Source organism: Aethalodelphis obliquidens, unplaced genomic scaffold, assembly GCF_003676395.1.
Source record: "Aethalodelphis obliquidens isolate GAN/ISIS:26980383/991018 unplaced genomic scaffold, ASM367639v1 scaffold75, whole genome shotgun sequence".
Lineage (NCBI taxonomy): Eukaryota > Metazoa > Chordata > Mammalia > Artiodactyla > Delphinidae > Aethalodelphis > Aethalodelphis obliquidens.
The window spans coordinates 3,896,172-3,909,442 of NW_020838019.1; the positions used below are offsets into that span (position 1 = coordinate 3,896,172).

At 41.3% G+C, this 13,271-nt stretch overlaps 1 protein-coding gene across 3 annotated transcripts in view; it reads right to left on the bottom strand.

The window, feature by feature from the left end:
* BRD7 (bromodomain containing 7) overlaps positions 1 to 12,559 on the bottom strand; it is a 38,535-nt gene extending 25,976 nt beyond the window's left edge. The window contains exons 1-2 of one of the 3 annotated variants that reach the window (XM_027092257.1): positions 12,292 to 12,559; positions 11,657 to 11,865 (exon numbers count right to left, since the gene is read on the bottom strand). In XM_027092257.1, coding sequence (XP_026948058.1) covers positions 11,657 to 11,865; positions 12,292 to 12,340 — 258 coding nt within the window. In that variant the 5' untranslated portion in view covers positions 12,341 to 12,559. The remainder of the gene's footprint in view (positions 1 to 11,656; positions 11,866 to 12,291) is intronic. The other 2 variants (XM_027092255.1, XM_027092256.1) reach the window with 2 other exon arrangements.
* Positions 12,560 to 13,271: the final 712 nt, after the last annotated feature.

Sequence of the window (13,271 nt, forward strand, 5' to 3'; positions counted from 1 at the left end):
TGACTGAGAAACACAAATAACTCAAAGTATTAGCAAAGATTACATAAAGAGCACCTACAGATTCATGTAAAAAGGTAAATAACCCAATAGAAAATGGGTAACGGGTATCATAAGTAATTCCCAGAAAAAAAACTGGAAATGTTAAGAAACATGAAAACTAGCTTCAGGCTTCCTGGAACTCTGGGAATTATGAATTTAAAAATTGGAAGGCATTTCACATCTCTATGATTGGTAAAAATTAAAATGTCTAAAAATGTCAAGTTTTGATGAAAATGTAGAGAAATGGGGCTCTCATACCTTGCAGATGGGTGAGTAAATAGGTACAACCATTAGGAGAACAATAAACAATATCTAATGAAGCTGAAGCTACCTTTATTCTACTTCTCAGCTATTCTACTCCTGGGCATATACCCTAGAGAAACTTCCTTTCACAAGTGTACATGTAGACATGTGCAAGTTTATTACAGGACTCTGTGAAATAGTAAAAAATTAGGAACAACCTACTAAAAGGAATATGGATTAATAAATTATGGCATGTTTACATAGCAAGTAAAATTAATAGTCTAAAGTTACACTGTATCAGCATGTATTATATTCAGAAACATAATTTCTGGAGGAAAAAGTTGAGAATTATTACAAGATTAGTTATGCAAGTTTTGAAAATATATTAGTGTATTTTACAAACGTATGCAGAAGGAGTAAAATTCTAAGAACAAGTTTTCATGTGATGCACACCAAATTCATGGTCCTCTGTAGGGAATGAGGAAGAGGAATGGATTCTGGCAGGGTACACAGAAAGCTTCATCTGTGTCTGTACTCTAATTTCTTAAAAAAAACAAAACCCAAAAATACGAGCAAAAGGCAAAATGTTACGATTTGTTAAAGCTGAATGGTTGGTATCCAGGTGGTAGTTTTTGTTTTTTAAATTCTCTGTTCTTTGAATTTTAAAAATTAAATTTTATAGTAAAATTGTCCCAAAATGTCTATTTTATGCTCAAGATTCTCAATAGGATCTTAATTTTCTTGGCCCATGTCCAAATTTCTTGTTCTAGTATCTAGAGCAGTGGTTCTCAAAGTGTGGTTCCCAGACCAGCAACATCAGCATCATCTGGGAAATTGCTAGAAATGCAAACTCTGAGGTCTCATTATGGTTCTCAAGCTTCAGTGTGCATCAGAATCACCTGAAGGTCTTGTTAAAACACCAATGACGGGCATCCCTGGTGGCGCAGTGGTTGAGAGTCCACCTGCCGATGCAGGGGACACGGGTTCATGCCCGGGTCCGGGAAGATCCCACATGCCGTGGGGCGGCTGGGCCTGTGAGCCATGGCCACTGAGCCTGTGCGTCTGGAGCCTGATGCTCCGCAACGGGAGAGGCCACAACAGTGAGAGGTCCTTGTACCACCAAAAAACAAAGAAAACACCAATGACTAGGCCCTGTCCCCACAATTACCGATCCAGTAGGTCTAGAGTAGAGCCTCTGAATCTGCATTACTAACAAGTTTCTAGGCTATGTGGGTGTTGCCGGTGCAGTGATCACACTTTGAGTATCACTGATACAGAACTTCACATTCGATTCTCAGAGCCCAAAGCATCTAATACAGAATATATGACTGACTGAAGCTCCAGAGAACAATGTTATAAACTGTACTCATTGTGCACTTGATGTCAGTTTCCATTAAGTTGACTGCTATCTTTTTTATGGCCTCATATTTTGGAGCAGCAATTTTTTTTTTTTTTTTTTTGGCAGTACGCGGGCCTCTCACTGTTGCGGCCTCTCCTATTGCGGAGCACAGGGTCCGGACGCGCAGGCTCAGCGGCCATGGCTCACGGGCCCAGCCACTCCGCAGCATGTGGGGTCTTCCCGGACCGGGGCACGAACCCATGTCCCCTGCAACGGCAGGCGGACTCTCAACCACTGCGCCACCAGGGAAGCCCTGAGCAGCAATTTTTGACTCAGGAAAGTTTTGTATCTTTTCCCCAGAAAAACTAGTATGAATCTTTTATAGGTTGGCAGGTTTAGAACAACTGTTCAATGGAAAAAAGACCCTCAGAGACAAGATCTCTTCCTATTAAACATAAATTGTGGATAGAGGACAGCCTGAAAAGGCAGTAAGCACTCTCCTAGGTGGAAAGAACTAAGGCCATAGTACAAGAAGTCTGGAGTAGGGGCTGGCAAACTTTTTTTTTTTTGGTGAACAGCCAGGTAGCATAATTTATGCTTTGTGGTCCATAATGTCTGTCGCAATTACTAACCTTTGCTAGTATAGCAAGAAAGCAGCCACAGACAATATGTAAATGAATGGGTGTGGCTACGTTCTAATAAAACTTTATTTACAGAATCAGGTGGTGCTTGCTCTAGTTTGCTGACACATGGTCTAGAGGCCCAAGTTCTTGCTCTAGCTTCATCCTTAACACACTCTGACCTTCTCAGGCACTCATTTACTCTCACTAGGCCTCTTTATCACCTGCAAGATAGAGGTTCAACTGTTGATTCTTATTTTAGAGTTTATGAGATGGTGAAATGACCATGAAACAGAAAAGCTGAAAAAGTACCAAGGGAAGGTATAATGTGTCTCTGTACTACCCCTATCTGGTAACTTTATCTAGTTAGACTGGTCTACAGTGACCACTTTACTATTTGGTATGGCAAGAGAATACTGCCTTCCGGGCCAGAGTCCAAAAGAAAAAAAGAATATAAAAAACATATACTTGGAAACTACCCTAAAGTGAAAGGAGATATTGTAACATGTTATTGCCAGACTAGATATTAGGAGATCTAGCTTCTAATTTACCAGAATGTAAACCTGAACAAGTTATTCCACTGTTTTAGTCTGTTTCACCTGTAAAACAAGAGGCTCTGATCTCTATAGTTCTCTCTCCACCTAACATTCTGATTCCTACCTTCCAATTTTTTTTTTTATGATTTCGAAATACTATAGAATCCTACTGTTAACGCCACTTGTAATAGATACGTAAAACCGGAAGTTAACACAGTTCTGGTTAAGAGCGGTTTATTTTTCTAATTACATAGAGAAAACTGAACAAAAATACTAAAGCCATTTAACTTCAGGTAGGAGGGTTTATAATTTCAGTTTATAAAATGGGTTCAAATTCTGGCTTTGCCACTTATTAGCTATGAGATCATGGATCAAGTACATAATTTTTGTGGGGGGACTAATTTCCTCATCCCTAACATAGACACAACAATACCTACCTCAGAAGAGTGTTTTGAGGATTAAATAAGATAGTGTATGTGAATGTTTAGCACAGTGCCTACCTAGCACATGGTGAATACGCATTCATTCATGCATTCAATAAATAAATGAGGTTCTACTGTGTGGATATTTACTGGTGGATAAACAAACACAGCCCTGCCCTTAGGAAGCCAACAGTGTAAAAAGCCACAGACATCAAACAACTTAGTAAAAGAAACCCAAACAGATTTCAAGGAGAGGATAACTGTTGGGTGAATCTAATTTAGACTGGAGAAGTAAGGGAAGGCTTCTATGAAGAAGTAACATCTGAGTTGAGATCTGAAGGAGAGAAAATTTAGCCAGGTTGAGGGTGGGAACAGAATTCTAGGGAGAGTAAATATCCTGTGTGTATGAAGGTCTGAGGCAGGAGAGAAAAACAGTGGCTATTTCCATAACTACAAACACATTGCATTTATGTCAGACTAGATTCTAATTTATCCATGACTCAACGGCAAGTTATTTTATTAATTCATAACACCTCTGAAGTAAATCTTTGCTCATATTATTAATATTATAACACTCATTGCATGTCATAGACACATTTGCCTCTTTCTGGAGTTCCTGGTGGGCAGAGGCCCAAGTCTTATTCAGCTCTGTACCCCCAGGCTCAATAATGCCTAATACATAATATTTGTAGAATTAATTAATCACAAGAGACAGCGTGAAACGGTAACGTGAAAGCATGAGAAGTAACAGCTGAAGTTCTAGGTACTATCCTTCACATTGGTCACTTTTGTAGGAGAGATATATATACATAGATATCTATGTCTATATTCAAATAATGCTTCCAGTGTACAAAACAATTTCAGAACTTTGCTTTGTTTTAACAGCTGATTTTAGAATTCAAATGAAAATATCAGTTTTATTACTTTGAAGCTACACCTCATCTTTGGCCCTCTGTTGCATCTGCCACATAATTTAGCTCTTACCTCTATGATGCTTTCCCCTACTTCCCCAAGGCATAATGAGAAACACTTTCCTCTGGACTCCCAGAACACTTTATTCATACCTCTATTAGAACTTGCCAGGCCATGAAGTTTATTTATCCTTTTGGTTCTGATTTCCCAGCCCAACTTTGAGCTCCTGCAGAGTAGGAACTATATTTTATTTATCATTTGAGTCCAGTGCATCATAGGTTTCTGGTAGATATTTGCTGAATAAACGAACAAATAATCAATCCTTCTATCAGAGGACCAACACTACTCTTATGCCTTTAGTCAGAGTCCTTTCTTCTCTGGGAAGATCTTCTGTGATTAAGAGGACCACCTCAGAGGGCTTCCCTGGTGGCACAGTGGTTGAGAATCCGCCTGTCAAGGCAGAGGACACGGGTTCGAGCCCTGGTCCAGGAAGATCCCACATGCCGTGGAGCAACTAAGCCTGTGCGCCACAGCTACTGAGCCTGTGCTCTAGAGCCCGCAAGCCACAACTACTGAAGCCCGTGAGCCTAGAGCTGTGCCAGCAACAAGAGAAGCCACCGCAGTGAGAAGCCTGCGCACCACAACGAGGAGTAGCCCCTGCTTGCTGCAACTAGAGAAAGTCCACGCGCAGCAATGAAGACGCAATGCAGCCAAATAAATAAATAAATAAATTTATTAAAAAAAAAAAAGAAAGAGGACCACCTCAGGAGGGAACAGCAAAATGGGAAAAAGCGGAGAGGATTTTCTGCCAGCCCAAATAAGCCATAGCAGCCCTGAGACCTTGCGTATGGCAGATTCATACAAAAGAAGTCAATGAATTGTGTTTTGAGAGAATTCCCACTTTGCTCAACAATTACAGTCATTCATTTCTCCTCTCTAGTTGTAAGCTACTTTACAGTTAACTCAGCAACAAAATGAGATACTAATAGTACCTACCCCATAAAGCTATTAAGTATTAAAATAGTAAATATAAAGAAGTCAGAACAATGCCTGGCATATAGTAAACACTCAAATGTTAGTTTTTATGAGTATGTATGCCCCTTGGGACCTAGTATAGTGTTTAATAAAAACGGGAATTTATTGTATATGAATAAGTTTTAAATTTTCATTAGAAGTCTTACTTACATTGGGACTTCCCTGGTGTCCAGTGGTTAAGACACCACGCTTCCACTGTAGGGGACGTGGGTTCGATCCCTGGTCGGGGAACTAAGATCCCACATTCCACATGCCGCCCGGCGCGGCCGAAAAAAGTAAATAAATAAAAAATTTAACTTAATTTGAAAAGATATATGCACTCCTATGTTCAGTGCAGCATTATTTATAATAGCCAAGATATGGAAACAATCTGAGTGCCTATCAATGGACGAATGGAAAAAAGGATGCATATATACACACACACGTGTGTGTATATATACATATGTATACATACATGATGAAATATTACCCAGCCATAAAAAAAGACGAAATCTTGCCATTTGCAACAACATGGACAGACCTTGAGGATATTATGCTAAGTGAACAAGTCAGACGGAGAAAGACAAATATTGTTATGATTCCACCCATATGTGGAATATAAAAAACAAACAAGAAAACAAAATAAATGAACAAATCAAACAAAAAAACCCTGAACACATAGATACAAAGCACAGAGTAGTGGTTACCAGAGGGGAACGGGAGGAGGGTGAAATGGGTAAAAAGAATCAACTGTATGGTGATGGATGGAAACTAAATTTTTGGTGGTGGGCATGCTGTACTGTATACAAAAGTAGAAATATAATGCTGTACACATGAAACTGATATAATGTTATAAACTAATGTTACATCAATAAAAAATAAATTAAAACAAAATTTTACTTAACTCTAGCATTGTGAATAATATCCTATATATTTAATGCTCATGATTTTAAAAAATTTAAAGAAAAACACCTGTCATTTTATTCTGGTAACATCCCTAGCAACGGGACTAGCCTAACTTCTTTGAGCATCTAAACCTGAAGCTGACTCGCAAAGTTGTTAAGACAGAATTCGGGTTAGGATTATGCTTTTCTGAAGAACAGGTGTGAGTTTCAATGAAAGAATTTAGACCTCTCATCTGAACTACTTCAATAAAAAGCCTTCTAAGTAGGTCTCCTTACACCCAGTCTCTACTCTCTTCAATATCTGCTAGATACTGTTAACAGATTACCGTTACTAAGGCTCAACATTTTATCATTCTTCCACTCAGAAAGTTTTTGACTCTCTACTGCTTACACATTCAAGTTCAAACTCCCTACTCTGCCACCTCAACTGCCTCTCAGATCTTATCCCATACTCCTCTTCACGTATTCTGTGCTTCAAAAACAGAACTACTTTATGTCCCTTGTACACACCCTCACATCTGCCCACTTTCATGCTATTGTTCTTAGTTCTCCACATGGTGTGCAAGCTTCCTTACTTCTGCAGTAATGTACCATTCTGTTCAGGTATCAGCTTCTCAAGTCAGCATATAAATGAAAAGTGGGTTGTCAGGTTACCTCTGAAAATATCTGAAGTAGCCCATAAAGTATAATACTCATGGCTTTATACATATGATCCTTTATGTTTAATAGTATGATATGAAAAGAATATTTCTACTATACTACAGTAATAGCTCAGAATACATAGTTGACCCCATGTTGACTGTAGTGTGAACATCACTGTACTCTGATTTCTAAAGACTAGAGTTATGCCAGCAGACAAATTCTTTGCCAACTGCTTGGCATTCAAATGTTTAAGAGAAAAAAAAGCCAACACACTTCGGTGTTGTGCAGATTATGGTCTGATTAAAACTAAAGCATGGGGACTTCCCTGGCAGTCCAGTGGTTAAGACATCACCTTCCAATGCAGGGCATACGGGTTGATCCCTGGTTAGGGAGCTAAGATCCCACATGCCTCGTGGCCAAAAAAAACAAAACATAAAACAGAAGCAATATTGTAAAAAATTCAACAAAGACGTTAAAAAATGGTCCACATCAAAAAAATCTTAAAAAAATAAAAAACAACCCCCCCCCCAAAAAAAAAACCCAAAAAACTAAAGCATGGTGTGCTTTTAATGCTATGGTTGGTATTAAATACCACTGCTCTACAGGGAGAAACAATACTGATCCTATCTGTTGGGGCATTTTAAACTAGTATAATCAGAGCCTTCCTACTCAAAAGAAGAATATTACTTAACTTTATATGACATCTTTGAGAAATTACAGGGTTTTGTGTTGTAAACATCTGTGCTTTCCCAAAACTTTATCTTCTCCTTATTTTCCTAAGTAAAAGATTCCTGATTTTTATTAGGATTTAATGCCCCCAACCCTTTCCCTAAACTAAAAGACATTTCCCAGCCTCCCTAGCAGCAAGGGTGGCTAAGTGATTAAGTTCTGGCTAATGAAATATAAGCAGAAGTTATGAATGCCTTTTAGAAAAATACTTTAAAAGGGAAAGGGCATGTTTTATCTTTTTCTTGTGCCCTTCCCCCTTCCTGCTACATGAACTAACAGAAGAGTCACCAGTCCCTCAGAACCACACATACTCTAGCCCCTTTCAGGCCCACAGGTGGCTGACTTTCCCCAAGAAAAGACCAGAAGCAACTGCTGTTCCTAAAACTCTCTGGAGATCCAGAGTACAGCTCGGAGAAAGGTGTCCTTCTGAAGTCTCCCTAGCAAAGGAACCCCTCTTCCCCCTCCCCAGTCCAGCCTGGAGAAAAGGGATAACCCAAACAGGCTCTACAGAACCAGTGACACCCCAGAAGTATCCCACAGTCCCTAGCCCTGAGTCCTGGGGAAGTGGGACCTTGGGTAAATTCACTTCAATTCTGAGTTTCCACTTTACCTTCTGTACAATGGAAATCATCCACCTCCCTGCCCTACTTTGGGTGTTATTTCCAAATGAAACTGTGGATAAGAAAGCATGTTAATTTGCAATGAAATAAAAATATATAGGTGGCTAATGATACTTAGAGCCACCGTCAAGAAAGGGCAGAGGGGGAGACTTCCAGGAACCTATCCTGAAGATATCCTTATAAAAGTATACAAAGCGATGTGAACAATGAGGTTCAATGCAGCACTATTTGTAACATTCAAAAGTTATATAAAATAAAATATGGTACAGTAATATAACCAAATAAAATGTAGTTAATAAAAAGATGAGATAATTGATAAAACAAGAAATGAGGAGTATATCAGCTGGCATAATGGTAGAAACTGCCAGAACTAAACCCAGAAGTGGTTAAAAGGGGTTCAACTTCCAGTTAAACGAGATGATGGCGGGAAAAAAGGGTACAGAAGAGATGACAGTGGGTGAAAGATATCAATATACTTGGGAGATGAAAGGCAAGTGGAGGAGTTCTGCAGATCAGAGAAAGCAAGATACCTCCTGCATGCAAGGAGGGAGACACCTCTGAGAAAAGTTCTAACCCCAGAAACCTGGAAAAGCACAAAACTTCGGCGGCTCCCAATCAAAATGATCAGGTCTCTGTTTAGTGATGCCCACAGTGAAGTCCATCAGCTGACAAACTTTGTCTAGGCACAAAGCATATAATCAGCCTTTTTGTGCTTCACATTTAAATACAAATAGATTACAAACGCTCAACAGATAACTAAATAATGCTTTTAACACAAAAGGAAGAGACCAAATAAAATGAAGAACTTGAGGGGAAATAGAGACAGTGCAAGGAGCAAAAAAAAACTTAGAAGAAAAATATCAAAAAAACTCATCAATTAATATTTCAGAGAAATAAAAGATCCTGCATGTAAAAACAAGAACAGGATGTTATTAAAACAAGGACAGTTAGAAAACATGAAAAAGTTCTTGGAAATTCAAAATACAAGGTCTGAAATAAAATTCAAGAGCAGAGCCAGAAGACAAAGTTTAGGAACTCTCTTTGAAGGAAGAACACAAAAAACAAAGAGGAAAAAGAGGAGAAAAAAACATAAGAAAATTAGAGAATCAGTCCAGAAGTCCAACATCTAAATGGCAGGGGTTCTAGAAAGAGAGAAGAGAGAGAACGGAGGGAAGGAAGCTATCACAGAAATACTTCAAGCAAACATCTCAGACCTGAAGGCAAGAATATCCATTGTGCAACAGACTACTGAAGATAAAGGGGAAGATTCTAAGCATTTTGAGAGAGCACATACTGGTCATGTACAAAGGACTAAGAATCAGAAGGCAACAGACTTCTCAACAGCAAATCTAGAAGCCAGAAAACAACACGCAATGCTTTCAAAATTCTTGGAGAAAATAATTTCCAATTTGGAGTTCCATGCTGAGTCAAACCGTCAATTTACATGAGGAGAGTATATGGGAGTAGAATAAAGATGTTCAAACATGTAAGAACTTACAAAAATCTACCTCCTATGAATGCTTTCTTAGGAAGTTCGTAGAGTTAAGACTCCACCAGAACAAAGGAGTAAATCAAGAAGAAGACATGGGATCCAGAAAGAATGCAAAGGAGGCCTAGAGAACAACTAGTCCAGATTAGAGCAGGAAGGGACAGAGGGCTGCAAGATGGATGCTTCCAAAAAAGGGGAAGTGTCTGACCATGTGAAAAACAGAAATCAGATGGGTTTTATAAATCTGTTAGAAGTTTGGGAAGAATTAGTACATGATAACTAAACAAATGAAAGCAATTAATTAACTGGTCAAGATCAGATCTGTATTTGTATACTCCATTTGTCTCCAGTGAACAATAATTAGAAATAAACACTGAATATTGAGCTGTATCTACACTGGGAGAATGCAGGAAGGGAAATTGGGGGCGTGGAGCAATATAAGGATGCTAATTTAAATTCTCATCTTTTGCAACATGATGTCAGTAAAAGATGTACACATAAATCAGTAAACAGCAATATAAACCTACATTTAGAAATGGAGATAAACATCCAAAGAAAAAAAAAGTTTGGGAAGTAAAACTCCAGGATGGAGCAGGACACCGCTTTTATGTTAAAAGCCTTGTAGTACTCTTGACATTTTTTTTAATATAATTTTTTTCAATTGGAGTATAACTGCTTTACAATGCTGTGTTAGTTTCTGCTGTACAAGGAAGTGACTCAGCTATATGTATACATATATCCCCTCCCTCCCCCCTCCCCCCCATCTAGGTCACCACAGAGCAACGAGCTGAGCTCCCTGTACCGCAGGTTCCCACTAGCTATCTATTTCACACATAGTAGTGTATTTATGTCAAACCTACTCATGAATTACCTTACTCCTAACAGTAAATAATTTTTAAAAAATGAAACAAAACTGGTTACCTCTGAAGAGGAAGATTAAATGAGGTACCTGAGTGAGCAAAACTTTTTCCCTTCCATTTTGTTCACTTCTGTATTACTTGAATTTCTTTTAAAAAAAAATCATAGGCATATATGGCTTTTATAGTTTAGGGAAAAAAAATTAGACAGTTCTATATATTGTCACAATCTAGACAAAGGCAATAAACACTGGGGCAGAAAGGCATATAATTAAGAAATTCCAAAAAGAGAATCTCTAAGATTTAGTGACTTACCCATGTGTTTCATCACACGGACTAGAACATTTCTGTTGTATATATAAATATTAAAAAATTATAAAACTAAACCTACAGAAATCTAGCTTCAAGATCCAGTAACTGATTCAACAAGTCACTTCGTGACAGGTTAAATTTGGGAAGTGCCGAAGAAGCCTAGGACAATTCCAGGTATGTATGTGATCATCCTTGGAAGGAAAGTTAATTATTATTACTATTTATATAGAGATGGCAGCTACTTTCTTTTTTACATTCTATTAGCTGCAAATGGTTAAGAAAATGCTTATTTTCATCACTGGTGTCATATCCCTTAAAGGTCTCTGATCAAATTATCTCATCAATAGACTCAAACTTTGTTCTAAAATATGAAAGTTGTTCATTATGTATTTGGAATTATAGTATTTATTTCGGAACAAAACTTGAATCCCAATAGATCCCATTTACTTTTTTTTTTTTTTTTGCGGTACGTGGGCCTCTCACTGTTGTGGCCTCTCCTGTTGCAGAGCACTGGCTCCGGATGCGCAGGCTCCGCGGCCTGTGGGATCTTCCCGGACCGGGGCACGAACCCGTGTCCCCTGCATCGGCAGGCGGACTCCCAACCACTGCGCCACCAGGGAAGCCCCCCATTTACTTTTGAAATGACTATTTTCCACAAACCTCGAACACTGAGGCTTTCTTGAGCATGACTTTTACCTTTCCTAGATGGTAGGAAGCAGCTCCTGAAAATCAGGACTTAGCTGCTCACTCACCTGATGTGTGAGTACAACTAAGAGTATAATTAAAGACAGAGCTGTTGAAACTCAGATGATTCATGTTTCTATTCTGCCCTGCTCCTGCTCAAGACAAGTCCGATTTTACAAGCGTTTCAGCATCTCACTAGACACAAAGAAAATAAAGCAAGGTTGACAGCGGGAGGCGGCAACCCTCAGAAACTGGTACCACCTGCAGAGCTGAAGCAACGCAACGACCTTTACCTTTATTCGTCTCCGTTTTCTCCCCTTTTCCTCCCCTGGAACCTGCTTCTCTCCTTTCTTTCTCTTTTTCCGCTTTCGGTCCTTGTGTTTATCGTGATCGTTTTTGTCTTCTAAGAGGGTGGAGTCGTGCCCGGAGCTGCCCGTGGAGAGTTCGGTGACTTCGTTCCCTCCCACTTTGAGGACCAGCTTCAAGGGCTTCTCTACATACTCTTAAATGAAAGGAAAGGGCTTCAATAAAAGGAGGCACTCGCGGGGCAGTATCCACAACGAAGAGTGACCGCTGGACGGGAGAGAAGGAGGCGCACAGGCCGAGGCGACCCGGGGCACGCAGTGGGCGCCCCACGAAGCACCTGTTGAATGACGGGCACTCGCCGAGTGGACGCCCCGAACGTTCCCGGGCCGCCTCACACCCCTCAACAAGAGACCCGCCCGAACCGCGGATCCCGGGTTCGAATGCCGCCCTAGCCTGGGGTATGCGCGGCTCAGACGGGTCGCGTCCCCTTCGCGGGTCCGGTCCTGCCCGCGGGAGGCGTGGCCCCCGGCCCGCCTCGGACGCTCGAGGGTAGTCTCGAAGGCACGAAAACCCCACCGAGCCGCCGCGGGCTCGCCACCCTCCACCGCGGCCCACTCCTTACCCTCGTAGAGGTGTTTGTCCGACTTGTGCTTCTTGTGCTTCTTGCCCATGTCCGACCGGGCCCCGGTGCCCGCCCCCCCGCGCCAGGCCCAGGCCGTGCGGCGCCGCTTCCGGTCCGGGCCAGGCGAGCGGAGGGCGGGAGCGGGGCCCACGAGACCCCGCGCCTCGAGGCAGGGGTACGGCGTGCGCCGAACGGCGCGAGGCGTTTCACGAAGAGACCCAGCTGCGGCCGAGCGCGCGAGACGCAGCCGGAGCCCGAGAGCGGCTGCGGGTCGGCGAGCGGCCAGCGGAGGCGGGAGAGAGGGCCTGCCGCGCGCGCAGAGAGCGGCCGGCTGCGCGTGGCGGCCCCTGGCGGCTGGAGGTAGCGCTGCAGCCTGCGGCCCGGGGGCGGAGTCCGGCCCGGGGGCGGGGCCAGGGTGGGATCCACCAATCTGAAACTCTTTTTTCTCCGTCACTCTCCCTTCCTTCATCTTCATCTCTCTCTCTTCCTTGCCTCCCTTGATGCCTTCCCTCCCTCCCTCCCTCCTCCTCGCCCCCCTCCTTCCTTTTTCTTTTCATCACCCTTCCTCCTTTCCTGAATCCTCCCTTTTATCCCACTTACCCTAGCTTCTATCTTCCCTTTAACAATATTTGTTGAACCCTGTACTGGATGCCAGATCCAGCAAATCCAGCACCTTGGTAACTGAAGGATTGTAACTTAAAAAACAACAACAACAGAAAACTTATGTGATGATATGTAAAGGCCTCCAAGACCTTAATTAAAACAACATCAACAAAGTATGGAGCAGAGTGTATTTGGTAAGATGCATGTATGGAAATAAATGTTGTCATCTGGATTAAAAGGCTGTGATGGATACACAAGAACTGTTAACAGTGGTTATCTCAGGTGAATAGGACTGGAGGTGGAATGGATTGGTTTAGTTTTATGCTTCTCTGTACAGTTTGAAAAGTTTCTCATGTGCATGTTTAATTTTTTTGAAA